Raw genomic sequence first — 16,081 nt, 5'->3', positions numbered from 1 at the left:
AATTAAGCTAAATAATTATCTATATATGCTTAGCCAAATTATTAGAGGCACTATAAGATTCTATTTAAAATCTTAATTATCAGGTGATACTCTATACAGCTTTATTGTTTTTATGCGACTGTTTGTTTCAATTGGTTAATGCAATACCTAAACACAAATATATAAAAAAAATCTGCGAATAAAACCCATGTCTTGTTTATAAAAGTATTGCCTAGTGCAAAACATATTAAAAGACTATAGTGTATCTAATCATTTAGTCCAATTATTACAATATAATACCCTATATAATAAATATTCTATATTTATAAAATATATGGTCTAATGTATCAACTCATCTAATTTAACCAACTGATACACTAACGTAAACAAGTGCAAACCGATTTCAGTTGCTTAGTATCACCTTATAATTAAGATTTTACATAGAATCTTACAGTGCGTCGAATAATGTGACTGTGTATTGGGGCCTCTACTGGAGATTTGCTACTGAAATCAAGGCAACTATAGTTTATGTTTTTACAAAGAAAAAAAGGTGGTTTATTTTCAAAAACTGGTGGCTATTTATATTAAAAGATGGCTATTTTAAGAACTAAAAAGTTCTGTCTAGCCTTGTTATCATCTAAAAATATTGGAATTAGAAAATTTTTTTGTAGAAATAACTGAAAAAGTGATATTATAATTTATTTTTACAAAAAAAAAGTGGTTTATTTTCACAAACTGGTGGCTATTTTAAGAACTAAAAAGTTCTGTCAAATCTTGTTATCAGATTCATCTAAAAATATTGGAATATGAAAATTCCTCGTGGAAATAGCTGAAAAAGTGATCAGAAAACAGATTTATGATGATTGTCATGAGTCAAGTGCTGTAAAAAGTGAGTAGTTAAATTCATAATAATAACGTAATTGAAACAATACAATTTTAAAAAGCACTTAGAAATTGATTCTAATAAATAAAGGAATGAATGAGATACTTTAAAATAACCACCTGAAATTATAATTGTATTTGAAATGATGGACTTAGAAATTGTCATTTTGGGGATGTACCAGATGAAAATAAATTTGCTCACTATACAAAATTAAATTTAAATACTTAATAATATGGAATAAATATACATAGTTTCTTAGCAAAAAAAGTAAGCGTCGATCAAATGCTGAAAAAAAATTGAAGAGCTTTTAAGATAGCTGTAATATTTAAAATCATTTTTTATTAATAGCATAAAATTTTGCTAATCACTGGTTGGTAGAAAAGGTGCAATAATTGCATCGCCTTGTCAGAGTTTTTTCTAATCCACTAACTTACACAAAAATGAAAATTCCCTTTTGAATTGTAAGAAAGCAAACAAAATTAGAAAAATCTTTTGTGAAAAGATGGAGTCTATGAAGCTAATGTGCTTAAATGACATAGTTTATATGCTGCTTGTTTATATATGACCTATACACCAATTGCACATTCTGTTTTTAAAGCCAAGCTTTCTGTAATTAAGACGCTTTTACTCTCTTAATGTAAACAGTGATTATTATAACATGAAGTAATTTTTTTTTTTGCTTTTTATTATGGTATTTTTATTAAGAAACTGCTGTTCTGAATATATTTACGTTGACTAATATGAAAATTAGTTTTAAGCTTTACAAGGAAAAAAAAAACTTCCAATCCAAATCTTTTTTTATTTTCTTTAAAATAAATTGATTTTCATTTATGATAGTTAGTTTTAATGGCAAATAATATTAAGTTAATGCTAGATTCGAATCACATCTGATTCATGTTAGGTAAGCATCTGCATGAAAATCTTTTATCTATGAGATTTTATGAATAAACGAAACTAAATATTTGCCCTGCACTAAAACAAGCTTCAATAACACCCCTTTAGAAATGAAAGAATATAAATTTGAGAGGTAGTTGACAATGTCGTTTACTTGAGTTCTGCAAACAACAAGAGGAACAATATAAAGAAGAATTACTATAGCCAATAAATGTTTTAATAAATCTACTGTAATTCATAGAAGTTTCATTACTCTTCTAAGATCAATTTTAACATATGCTTGTGAAACCTGTCTTGTACGGATGAGGCTATGTTGGGTACCTTTAAGAGAAAAGGTATTGACAAGTATTTTTTAGAAAAAAATGTTGTGTGGCTTAGAAGTCTAGAGATTTATCACTCTTTATATAATTAACCTGACATTATTAACTTTATTAAACGACTAAGAATAAAATGGGCAGGCCACGTTATCAGAATGGACGAAGACCGTACCACAAAAAGAGAGTTTTCAATGCCAGACCAGTTGGCACACGAAAAAAAGGCAGGCCGAATGTGAGATGGCATAGAAAAAGACCTTTTGGTCTTAAAAGCTGGAAAACACTAGCAGGAAGAAGCTTCTTGAGAAAGCCAAGGCCCACCTTGGGCTGCCGAGCCGTTGATGATGAGACTTTATGAAGAAGAAAGATTTTTTGTTACAAACGTATCTATTAAAATATTTATTGAATTTACCTTATTTAACTAACAAATAAACTTGAAAAAGCTTTTTTCAGGGTGAAAATTAAATCTTCACTTATTCCCTCTGTTATGTGATGCTTCAAAGGGACTTTAATTATTTTTAAATATTTTGGCAATTCTTATCATTATTTTATTTAAAAGACCAAACACACGTGTCATGTGCATTATTGCTTTTGAAATATATCCACCAATGTAACAGCAATAAAATAATATTTATTAATATTTAAAACAAAACAATTATGAGCATATAAGGACCCTCAGCGACCAAAATACAGAATTATAGAAATATTCTCTTATCGAGGAAAGACCAGCCTACGAGCCTCTTCATCTATATACCCTTCTCTTTAATTGGGTTAGTGATTAACTCGCCCTCTGGCGGTGAGCCAATCACTACAACACACTACACATAAATCCAGTAACAGTGGTGTATAACTTGTAAGCCCCCGTGGCAAAATTGCAACGACAGGGTGACATTGTCGCAGAACGTTCTTGCAGAAAGATTTTTCTTTAATAAAGAAAATTTTCTTTTCTGCAGAAATTTACACGTAAAGTTTGAATCATCCATTTAAATTATCACTTTTTGGCGAGCCCAATTTACGCCGATAATATGGTAAATCAATGTAATGTTTCGGTTGTATTTTTGGCAGTTATTGATATTGATTTTCACGTGGTTTTTAAATATCCCGGTATATTTCAAGCAATATGGAAAATTCGAATCGTGCACTTAAAAATTTAGGCAATGATTCTATCGATTTTTTGGTTATTGCTATTGATCTACTTAGTTTTTAAATCCGATATTTTTTTTATACAATATTATTTATTACAACACCCTTTTCTCAAAACGAACACACATTTGAGGAATCCGATTCACGTGATTTCGTTGTCGATCTTTTTCTGAGAAATTATTACTATACGCGGATTTTATGATTTTTAATTATTTCTTTACTGTGATTCAGATTATTTACAAACTGCGACGAAGGAAATAATTAGTGAGTTTTTCCCCCAACAAAATGTGAGAATATCACCCACAATATTAGAATAGAAAATTATTACATGTTCAATTAAAAAAATTATATAGTTTTTTTTTTTTTGTAGTAAACACAGCGCTTTTGTTATTTTAAATTATTAACACCACATATGTTTGTTATTATTAAAAGATATTAGTGGATAGTTTTGTCGCAGATAGTTAGAAAAAAAATTCTGCCACACAGTTAATAAGGTTTAATCCAGAGGTATACGGTTCCACCCCACTCTCCCTTACTGTTGATCTACATCATAACAAAAATATTTTAAAAACTAAATTTATTATCAGCACTAGGATGACATTTTCCTATGCAGCCTTGGCTAATGACCAGTATTAATGGGTTTTTCTTTTTCAGTAGTTTTCAGGTATGAGATTGGTCAAAAGGCAAAAAAGCTGAATTTTCACACGAGTACATCTTACGTGATTTATAGCAAAAATATCAGTAACATATTCTTATCCAGTTTTGGCTAATGTTGTAATATAGCAATAATCGCCGATAGAAAAACTGCCACATTTATAGTAACTAATTCAAAACAAAAACTTGCTTTTTACAAGAATCGCGCGATAACGGATTTTAAAATCGCGTGAATATAAATCACGATATTGAAATAAGTAAGTGAATGAAACTCGACATTAAATTTCAAAAATGTGAAAATACAAATCATGATGCGTAACTTTCAGATCGCGTAAATACAAATTACGATACATAATTTCTAAATGGCGTTAATACGTATCCAAAGCCTAATTTTTAAATCAAGTAAATACGAAAATAGAAGTTGGATATTACAACTGCAAAAACGAATCACGACTTTGGATAAACTCTCATGAATCGTTACATAGAATTTTAAAAACGTCTGTATACAAATCGCGATATTGGATCTCGTAAAGAAGAATTGCAATGAACGATATCGCGAGAATCGGGTAAATACGAAAATCGATGTTTGATATTAAAATGCAGAGGGTAAAAATGATTCTATAGAAACTAAATTAAGTGCGGAAGGGTTATTGGCAGCTTTCGATATATCAAATCGAATTATTTCAACGGCTGAATTTTCAGAAAAAAAACCGGAATATTAATTAAAAAAAACGTTTTTGATAAAAAAAAAAAAAAGTCTGAAATCCCTGAGTTTTGTCGATTCTTTTCCTTTTTAATAATTCTATTTTAAATTTTTCCTTTTAAAAAGAAATATTTTTGAATTTATTTTTTTCTTCATAATGTTAATTTTGCGCTGAATCTTGTTGTTTTAAATATCCCTCAATAACTATAGGTGATGTCAAATAGTTTCTCTTGCCTTCATACAATAGCAATCTTTCAATTTTAAGAATATTAACAAAAAATAAGCACACTCAAAAAATAATTTTAATCACTAAAAAAATATCATAATTATGCAGGGTAGGAAAGTTTTCGACAATTGTTTTAACCGTCATGTCAAAACTTTTGGCATAGACGAAAATCATGTAAAACGAATGGCTTTTTCACACGCTATACAACAATAGATAGGGGGGGTTGAATGAATTGTGAAAACGAGTGTCTTAGCGAAACTCAACATGGTAAAGGAAAAAATTAAGCACTTTTTAAAAACGATACTTCTTGGAAACTAAATATTTATCAAGTATTAATTCATAAATTGTATATTTATTAAACCTAATTTTTTTTACACAAGTATTCTCTAGATGAACCCTCATTGTACAAATCTTGGCTCAATAATGGCCGTTATTTTCCCTATATAGAATTGTCCAATTCACACGATATTTTACAGCCAGTATCGGACCTACATAGAATTCAGCCAATACAGGTTCTCTAAAGGATTAATATTAAAAAATCTAGACATATCAATATGGTGCAGGAATATATGGGACCCAACTGGCACAAAGGTAAAATTGCTAGGTTTACAATTAAAACGATAAAAAAAATGTTTTGGAAAACTTAAAAGTCATTTTTAATGATTAATAAAAGCTTCTAATTTTTAAAGGCCTTTTTTTTTTTTTTATGAATTTTTAGGTCATTAACATCCTTGTCATATTTATGACTTTTAAATTCTATAAATTAATTAACGTATAATTTTTACTAAAATTATAAATTATTTATAAGTAAAAACTATATTCATAAATAAAAAATATATTCAGAACTATCTGGACTTTTGCTAAGCCTAGTACCGTTGGCAAGGTTTAGGACAGAATAGATTAATCCACGGTTTAAACCGTCCAAAACCCTTTTATTCAAATTATGTTTCAAATTTTTAAAAAAAATATAGTGAAAAATAAAAAGGTTGAGTTTTGAACAAGAAACAAACTGAAGACAAGATTTTGTTTTATAAAAAAAGTTTATTATTATTTTAAATATTGCATTATTTATCTTTATGCAGAAACATAATTTATCAGTATTAAGCATATTTATTCGTATTTAAAGGAATAAACTTTTGTTCAATGAACTGTGCAGATTCAAAAGTTATAAATCTTTTCCTAATATATTATTTTCCTTTAATAAGTTAAAGCAAATGGTATAAAAACTATCAAATATTTATTAATATATGTACAGGGTGCGTAGCCAAATTATTCATCAAAAAATAAGCACTTTTCAAGGACTCAAAAAATATTTTTAAGCACTTTAAAAATATATATTAACTGGGCAGGGTTGGAAAATTTTTAACAATTGGCGGTTTTATCTTGTTTCAACTGTCATGCCAAAAGAAGAAAAAAAAAAACTATTGGCATTGTTTTTGACAATTGTGTCAAAAATCATGAAGTTTTGAACCATGTAAAACGAATGGCGTTTTCATACGCTACAGACTGACAATACGCCGAAATAGATTGGGGATGAATTAATTAATTGTGAAAACGTTGAATAGAACAATGTGAACTGCGTCTTTTTGCATAATTCCTAGCGAAAATCAACAAGGAAAAATCTCATTTTGAAAAAGGAAAAATTAAGCACCTTTTAAAAACATCCAATGAAAAAAGCACTTTTTAAAAACATTACGCATCCTGATGTGGCTACACATAATAGAATCTGTCACCCTGCCTAATGTCGCATATGGCACGTGGTAATTCCAGACAGAGTTGCAGAAAATTATTTTATCCCTTTAAAACCTTTTGCTAGTATAAACAGTTCAGATGAATCAGAGCGACTTGCTTTTGGTTTTATACGCTTTACAGTCGTGAATAAATTTTGCAAATTACTATACAAAGTTTCGACTTCGTTAGAGTCCCACACTTTACATAAAAATACTCCTCTTTTTTTCAGTGTTAATACTGCAAAACTCAAGGCACTATACACTAATTTCAATATTTCGACAGAGTCAATGTGCGACATGCCACTTGCCTTAGGTGCCATGTCACTGAGTATCACGTCTGCTTTACCACCCGGAAGAAGTTCACTTATCTTTTGTTGTACGGAAGGTTCTGTGAAATTTGATTCTGAAATGATGATGGCACCTTTAATCGGCATAATGTGTTGAAGATCGACAGATATCACAATTCCTTGCTTTTCCTCTTCTTCCAAATCTGAAAAAGAATATTCATTAATTATTTGAAAAGAATTTTTACTTTATATTCTATCATTTTTAAAACTTTACTTAATAAAATCTTGATACATTTACCCAGTTGAAAAGTGTTGAGAAATATATATATAGTACACAGAGTATCTGCGCACCTGGAAGTCATGAGAAATCATAAACTTCGTTATTGAATGAAATTTGTCATGATTTTAACTATTTTTTTTTTAAAAAAAATCATGGAAAGTCATAGATTTAGGTTGCCGAAAAATCTAATTTTTAAAATGGAATTTACCCTCCGATTTCATGGTGTTCCGAATATCTGAATTTGTAACAAAAACCCCACTCACAGTCCAATAAAATATAAAATGTTTTCACCCTGTTCTTCAAAAATGATGGTGTTCTTTCAAAAAATGAAAGAAAAAACATCATTTCTAAAGCGAATTATCTTTTAAACTCTATTCTGTGATTTCAGAATTTTTGTTATTTTTTATTTTATCAATTTAAAGTTCTAACTGAAGCAAGCCAGTCATTGGCGATTTTTTTTTTCCTTTCCATTTCGAAATGAGAACAGAAAAATCAGAAGTATTTCTTTCCTTTCCGATGAACAAGAAAAGTATCTTTAGAATATATTTCTGCAGAAATTATCTGCTTTTGTATTTTTTTAAGCTACTTTATGGCTTCAACTCTTTCTTCACTCTGTTCTTTAAATTTGAAATCTATAAATATGAAGATGCAGAGTATAACAGTTTTGTTTATACCTATCATTTCAATTGATGTTATTATAATGTTTTTTTTTTTAAATTTATTGTTGTGTTTTTGTCGGAGTAAATTCGTTAAGTCAGGAAAAATTCTTGGAATTAGTCATGAATTTGAAAATCTAAAATGTACATATTATACATAATATGTTAAGAGGATAAATGCAATCACTGAAACTCTTGTATGAGTTGTATTGGGCTAACTGTACTAGTTTTAATTACTGAAATAAGGAACAGCTTAAAAACAAATATCGCTATAGTAAAGTTTAATATAGTTGAAGCATCATCCTTGAATATCCTGCACTTTGAGCGGTTACCATTTTTTAAAAGATGAAAATAAGATACAAAATTCCCTCTATTTTCTAAAGAAAAACTCAAAATTCTGTGAATTTTCTTTGTTATTTTAGGTGATTTTAAATTTTCCTGTACTTTCCAGGTTTTGCTTGTAGAGTGGCAACCTGGGTAAATTTATATGAAATTGGAATACAAAGAATGTGTAGTCAGATATTTTCACAACATGAATATAATAGTCAGACATTGATATTTTCACAACGTGAAAGTCTACTTAAATTATATGCAGCATAATTTAAATTATGTATTTAGTTTACTTTTATCTCTAATCACATTTATTATTCTACCAGAAAAAATATTTACTAATGAAAGAGATGCCAAGTATTAATTCTAATATTTTTAAATAAAATATACAAGAATTTTTATACATAAATGTGATCGATGATTTCTGTAAACTTCTGGACTGTGGATTTCCGGATCGCAATTAGCGAAAAATCTGGAAACCCGGATTTTTTCCGGAGCACAATCATCTCTGTATTATTTTCAATTTAAAAATATATAGAGAGAGGGAGGGGGATTTAATTTAAATAGTTTATAAAGAGAGGATTGAACTAAGCAAAGTATAATAAACAATAAGAGAAATTATGCTATGTTTACAAATAATTCGAAAATAGAATTTCTTATTACTAAAAAAAAAATGCAACTTGTAATTTATTTAAATCAGCAATTTTGACATGATACTCTGGTTATACATCTTAATGATTATATTTTAGCTCATCTAATTTGTAATCTTATATAATAATTATAAATTTAATTTTAAACAATCTACATTGAACTTTTAGTGTAATCTATTATCAATCATAAATTCCAACGTCAGGGCTTTATTGCTAACATCCGCTGTAGCACTTTCGTCATGGTGGGAGGCAAAGAATACATATTCTTTGGTACCATATGATTAACGGGAGGTGTGTTGGTTTTGAAATAGTCAGATAATACACCATATCTTCCAATTATTCCTATAATTTACATAGATTTAGCAATATTTTCCTTACATAAGTGCTCATAAAACGTTCATTAAGCTTTCTTTTTTATTTAAAAATTCTTCCTAACCACTTATCATCCCACTAAAAATAAAACAAGTCTAATAATATTGTCATCCAGTTGCAGATAATAGATTCAGACTAAAGGCATTTGATGTATATGTAAGCATAGGTAACTTGAAATGTTAATATTAGACAGTTATATGGGTGATTCTTTGAAAACATGACAATCAGAAATTATTTTTTTTTTTTCAAATTTACAGTCTTCAAAATAATCAATTTTTTTTTTTGTATATTTATTTAGTTACATTTTTTAATATCTTACAGACAGTAGTGTAGTTTATCGATATTTGTTCAAGGAACAAGATTTAATTGATGTAATCAATTAAATCTTCATATCCAGCAAAATTAGCTGTAAAATTGTTTTAAAAAAATAAAAAGCTTTTCTTAAAGTTTATAAATGCAAAAATCAAATAAGAGCTGGGTCGTAGAGGGAATTTGTAATCTGACTTAACTAAATAACTTTTCAATAAATTCTGCATTCAAAATAATCATGTCGATAAATCGGATTTGTAAAAAAATCAGCCCAACTCTGCTTATGAAAATGATTTAGACACATGTTTATAATCATGAGGATAAAAATATTACATTTATTAATCTTACTACAAGCGTTTAAATTATTACTTATTGCAAAATTAATTTATTTTATTTAAACGTTTTTTTTTACTAAAGTATTAAGAAAATACACTATTGAGACTGAGGGTATATTGATTTTCTGGCAAGATTAAATGAAAATATAAATCACCAGCGGTAGGTGATATTCTTTCATGTAAAGGAACAACTAATTCTTAGGAGCGTAACGATATAATACACCTTGTGACTATAACTGGTCACGCAATTCCTTTTCTTTGCTTTCAAAGCAATCTTTTTTTAATTCTGCATCGTTCAATTGTGCCTCTGCCTGAAAAATCAATTTGGACACGTTTTTTCTTGGTGCTCACAGACTGGGCGACTCAAGAGACATTTCCTGGGGTGTACTGGATATTATAAGATTGTATTTCTAGTATCCATCGAGCAAGTCTACCGGTTGGAGGTTTAACACTAAATAGCCATTTCAAAGGTTGGTGGCCACGATAATTTCTGATCCTTCCACGAAATTTTTTGAGAGCCCATACAACCGCTTCTCTTTCAGTTGTCAGGCGTTCAGCCTGAGAAAGTAGTCGACTCGCATAGGGTGTTCGTCGGATCCATTGCCTTGAAGTAAAACAGCTCCTACAGCATAGTTACTGGCATCAGTTCGGACAATGTACGGCTTTGTACCATTAGCTTGTTTTAAGACATTTTTTAAGTGTTTCGAATGCCGTCTGCTGTTGAAATCCCCAATTCCATTGAGCCTTCTTTTTTGTGAGGTCACTGAGGGGTCGTGAAACCTCAGCAAAATTTTGAATGTATCTTCTAAACCAGGAACATGTTTGAAGAAAGGATTGGATCTCTTTAACATTTTTCGGAGGTGGAATGCTCTGGATAGAGGCCATTTTTTCAGGATCAACTTCTATTCCTTTTAGGGTTATTCAAAACCCTAAATATTTCACTCCAGTAGATGCAAAGCAACATTTTTGTCGATTGGCGCGAAGTTTGAAACGTATGAGTTCTCAAAAGTCTCGGACAAAATAATTATACTGTCCGCGAGAGTTAGAATGTCTTCCAGACCATTACGGGAACGGTCGATCAATCTTCGAAATGTTGCAGGGGCATTTCCAAGTCCAAAGGACATACGTTTGAAACGATAAGTTCCAAACGGACAGCAATTTTATCTTGAATTTGGTAGTAACCAGATTTCAGGTCAATCGTCGACATAAAGGGTTTAGCTTCGTGCAATAAATCGTCTATTCTTGGTAATGGGTAGGAGTCTGGAACTGTAATAGAGTTAAGCTGTCTATAATCAATACATAAACGCATTGTTCCATTTTGTTTTGGGCCTCTTCAATTATTCCTTCTTTTAAAAGTCTTAAAAGTTTTTTGTTAGTAGGTGACATCCTATAAGGCGTAAAGCAACAGGGAGATGGTTGCCTATATTTATTTTGTGAGCTATAAAAGGGGTGGGATCTCCCCTTGATTGAAAGCATTTTTCAAATTTTTCCAACAAGGAATTTAGTTGCTTCCTTCGCTGTTCTGTAAGTTCTTTACCTTCATCACTTCGAAGCGTCATAGTAGATGATATTCCAAGAACTTTAACTTGATTGAATAATTCTTCATTCATTTTCTCAGAGTTAGTACTGGATGTATATTCTGCATTCTTAGGAGGAACTTCATAGAAAGTATATTGCATACGTGGATTTTCATGGAAATACCATGTACCATTAGGCACATTCAAAACGATTCCCGCAGCTTGGAGAAAGTCTACGCCTAAAAGCGTTTTATTTCCTTCGGCTTCAGGCAAAACAATTAGTTCTGTTGGTACCACTTTGCCTTCTACGTTAAAGTCGACAACAGTAGTCAAAGCATCTACGTTGTTCTTTGTTCCATCAGCAAGTACCAAAGATATGATCTTGGATCTAAATTTCACTTCTCGTAATCGATGATATAACTTCTCTCCAGCAATTGAATGAGATGCCCCAGTGTCAGCACAGACAGCAGCATATGTTCCAAAGATTTTTAAGAAACAGGGTGGTGATGATTGAAATACATACAAATTAACATTATTTGCAGATACTTCTCTTTTGGGCTTTGAGCAGGTAGGACATTTTGATTTAATAACACCGACAGCTCCACACAACCGTAGCAACTTAAAGGGTCTTCTTCAAGTTTATCTCGTCTTTGGTTTTTATCAACATGATGAAGAACATTTTGAGCAGGTGTTCTGGAATATCTTTTATTATGGTTTGAAACTCTGGAAGATCATATTTGTACTCATTCTGTAGCCTTTTGCAATAAAATATCTTGTAGGATGCTGATCAATTCTATTGGGCGAATATTTCTTATGAGTATCTGTGTTACCCATCTGTATTTCTTTTTTGCTTCTTCGCAAATTGTCAAATGCATCCATTTTATCAATCAAATCGTCAGGTGTGAGCCCGGTAGACCACACGTCCATAAAATGATCTCTTGCTTCTCGAGGAACTCGTTTTTTCATTTGATCCAAAAGCATCAAGTTTTTTAAACTTTTGAAGTCCTGAGCATTGGATTCTGATAACCATCCTTCAAAATAACCTCCGAGTTCAAAATGGAAGTCCTTCCATGTTTTATCGGAAGCTTTTCTGTGCGTTGCAATTTTCTCTTAAAATGTTTTTTTTTTGTGCTTTAGTTTCATGCTTTTGTCAATCTCTGCCCCTATGTGATTCCTCATTTTGAAAATTTTAATCACTTGTGTTCCTAGAATTTTTTATACACTGGTTATCATAAATTAAGGAAAATTCACAAAAATCGCGATAACTCAAGAAATTACACATGGAATTTTATGAAACTTACCCACAATATACAACACATAGTAAGGTATTAAACAACATAAAAAGAAATTATCAGACATTAATAGTAGTATAGAAATTAGCACATGTATAAAATAAACAAATTGGAAGTATCGGTTTGCAATAGAAAAAGTACCTTTAATATGGAATATGATTGCCTCTAGAAGCAATACAGCACAAACAGCGATGTGTGATGCTTTCAATTATGCGGTCTATCAGTTCAATAGGAAGTGAGAGCCATTGCTCTTGTAAAGCAGTTGCAAGCGTGGCAAGGGTCTGAGGGGGCGGATTGATGGCAGATACACGCCTCCCTAGAGCATCCCAAACGTGCTCGATAGGATTCAAGTCCGGGGATCGAGCTGGCCACTCCATGCGAGTAATTGTTTCCTGTTGAAGATAATCATCAACAATGCGAGCTCTGTGTGGTCTTGCATTATCGTCCTGTAACAGGAAGCAATCACCAATTGCCCCGGCATATGGGCGCACATAAGCATCAAGGATGTTGTCTCGATAAACCTGAGCATTCACGGTTCCCCTTGGAAAGACATGGAGGTATGTGCGCCCTCCTAAGGATATGCCTCCCCAAACACAGACACTGCCTCTTCCGTATGCATCTCTTTCACGGATGTTTGATGGATGATAACGGGTCCCAGGTTCTCTCCATATCAAATAACGTCTACTGTCACTTTCTAGACTAAACCTGGACTCATCCGTAAAGAGAACAGGCCTCCATTGATCTGACGTCCAGTGGACATGTTGTCGGGCCCACTGCAAACGGTCTCTCCTATGGCGTGATGTGAGCGGCACGCAAATGGCTGGTCGTCTCGCATACAGACCACCTTCGTGGAGCCTTCTGCGCACAGTTGACGTTGACACCAACCTTCCGGTGGCTGCAGCAAGAGAGGATCTAAGATGTGTCGGAGTAGCGGTTCTATTCCTGCGTGCACTTAATGTCAAATATCGGTCATCGGCACTGGTCGTAACAGTTGGCCGTCCTTGACTGAACCTCCTAGATGCCGAATCTGTGGTTTGAAATTGCCTCCAAAGTCTATGAACCACAGATGGACTCACATTTAGCCATCTGGCCACTTCTGATTGACTCTGCCCTGCCTCTAGTCTCCCGATGGCTCTCCATCGTAGTTCTTCAGGCAAATGATGCCTAGAGGTCATTATTACGAATTGGCTATCTCAGATTTTCAATGTCGCAATCACAGTAAAATTTGTGTGCTTTCTCTCAAACTTGGACTTTTATGCTCCAGGCAGATGACGTAAGCCGAGTGCAGCGCCACTAATTTGCATATTGCAATTTTACTCAGCTACTCTTAGTGGACAACATATGCAAATTTTGCACGGTTTGGCTTACTTTTGAAAGAGTTATCGCTATTTTTGTGATTTTTCCTTAATTTATGATAACCAGTGTATATATATATATATATATATATATATATATGGGGACGGCATGAGTGGTCGTCTTAGAATAAATAGGCACTGTTCTTATACAAAAACATATATATTGAAGATTAAATTTACATAAGGACGGACGATTTACAATTAACGATTAAATAACAAAAAATAATAAATGAGTTCGTCTTTTCGACCATAACTCCTCTTTGGAGTCCATCTCTGTCTGTTTTCGTTCGTTCTCCACCCCGCTCTCCCTCCGGGAAATCCCCACTGCTTCCTCGTCGTGCACAGGGATCAGCTTACGGCTTACATTGACTGGCGGGACTTCTAGCTTACGGATCAGCTTGCAGCTTTGTCTACAGGACAGGAACCGGCACTACATATTTTGGCACAGAAATGTCCGCTATGCTACGAACTCAAAGTTTCGAGTTGGAATGAATAACTTCAACGAGCACAGTATCTCCTAAGGCAGGGGTGGCGAACCTTTATACACCAAAGTGCCATTTCTTTCTAAAAAAATTGTTTAATGAGGTCATAGACGTGCCGTCAAATAATTTTGACTTCGTGATTATTGGGAATATAATAGTACTAAACACTATCAACTCAAAACTCTCTATTTACATTGGAAGAAAAAAAATTTGCAATGTCTCAGTTATACGCGTTATTCAACTTAAAGAAACATCAGTGTGACTTCTGTTGTTGCAGATTAGAAGACAAATAACATAGATTATTTGTCTTCTAGTTAAGATGTTAGTTTAAGCAGGACTGTTAATTTTTTTATGCTAGTTATTTATTGTTAGCTTGTTTTTTATGGTTATTAATTGCTTTTTTAGCATTAATTGTAAATTTTTTTATTAATAATTGTTTATTATTTTGTATGCTTTTTGCGAATTTTAATTTAATTGTTACATATGCTTCATAGTGTAATAACAAATGTGATCGGTGGCGTGCCCAAAATATTGTGTCGGGTGCCATAAATGGCACGCGTGCCATTGGTTCGCCATCCCTGTCCTAAGGTATTGTTACTGATTTCTTCACTAGTCGAAATAGTGGCGACGACGGGTTCGGTGATTGAATGAACTTTTTGTTAAGACAAAACAAAACAGATTTAGCGACAAGCGGCAGAGATAACTCGTAGTCTGACTAACTAACTCCACTAGCTAACTATTCAAGTTTTATCAGAGTACCTATCCAGTGTTGAATATCTACTCTTTTATCGCAATAGGAAAATAAATTGGTGGACGGGAAGGGGGTGCTGCGTTAACAGTAAGTTAAATCTCATAATGTACAACAGTTGAAAATCAAAATTCAAGTCTGGGTTATACATAACAATAAAATCGCAATTTGATACATAGTAATAGAAACAATTGAAGATAAAAGAAAATTATTTACACTATATACAAGTAGTAACTCCACTATCACGTGAATTTGGTTTCAAAAGTACAACCCTATCATAGTAAATGTTTTCTCAGTATTCTGAGAAATACCGTGAGGAAAAAAAAAGTAGGCATAAGGCAAATAAAAATATATAGTCTTAAAAATTAGCCCATAAATTTCTACTAAAATTTTTATTTTTTCCATTTTGTCTGAGCTCAAGGGGGGTGTTTAGACCCGTAAGCCCCTCCCTTGCGTACGCCACTGTTCTCATTTATCCATGAATTTATATACTTCTTAAGAATTAATGCGTAGGCGATAGAAAGTGAAACTTTCTAACTTTACGTCGCAATCTTTAATAAATATTCAATAAATATAAAAATATTTTTCGAAACTAAATATTTGCTTTTATCACTTTTATGAAACAAAAAAACAAACAAAAAATCAGTTGTTACCTTACTTAACAAAAATTATAGAATTCGGGGTGAATTCGTAAATGGGTGATTCTCACGAAACATGAAATTCACTGTCCCTTGCTCCAAAATCTAATACTACTATAATACTAAAAGAGCTTTTTTTTTTAAAAAAAATTGTTATTTAATTTATTACAAATATTTTTTATTAATTTATTAAAAATATTTTTTTAAAAATTATTAATTTAAAATGACTTTACACTAGCATTGACTATTTTGTATACTTAAAAAATTTAATTGAATATCAAAATGTCATTTTCCTGGCATGTCC

General features: G+C 31.8%; 1 protein-coding gene across 1 annotated transcript; it reads right to left on the bottom strand.

Moving 5' to 3' along the window:
• Positions 1–6,582: 6,582 nt before the first annotated feature.
• Positions 6,583–10,596, bottom strand: LOC122268362 (Mitochondrial rRNA methyltransferase 2). Its single transcript, XM_071183840.1, has 2 exons — positions 10,350–10,596; positions 6,583–7,016 (listed from the first exon to the last, which is right to left on the bottom strand). The coding sequence occupies exons 1-2, from the start codon at positions 10,594–10,596 to the stop codon at positions 6,583–6,585; spliced, it is 681 nt and encodes a 226-aa protein (XP_071039941.1).
• Between the last annotated feature and the right edge of the window lie 5,485 nt (positions 10,597–16,081).

The sequence above is a fragment of the Parasteatoda tepidariorum genome, chromosome 7 (assembly GCF_043381705.1).
Source record: "Parasteatoda tepidariorum isolate YZ-2023 chromosome 7, CAS_Ptep_4.0, whole genome shotgun sequence".
Lineage (NCBI taxonomy): Eukaryota > Metazoa > Arthropoda > Arachnida > Araneae > Theridiidae > Parasteatoda > Parasteatoda tepidariorum.
Note: the sequence above shows the minus strand (reverse complement) of the source record. Positions and strands in the feature narration are given on the sequence as shown.

Coding starts and splice junctions, on each gene's coding strand:
- LOC122268362 (XM_071183840.1), bottom strand. CDS start 10,596: ATGTTAAAGAGATCCAATCCTTTCTTCAAACATGTTCCTGGTTTAGAA. Junction 7,017..10,349: donor AGGAGCTGTTTTACTTCAAG/GCAATGGATCCG, acceptor ATTCTTTTTCAG/ATTTGGAAGAAGAGGAAAAG.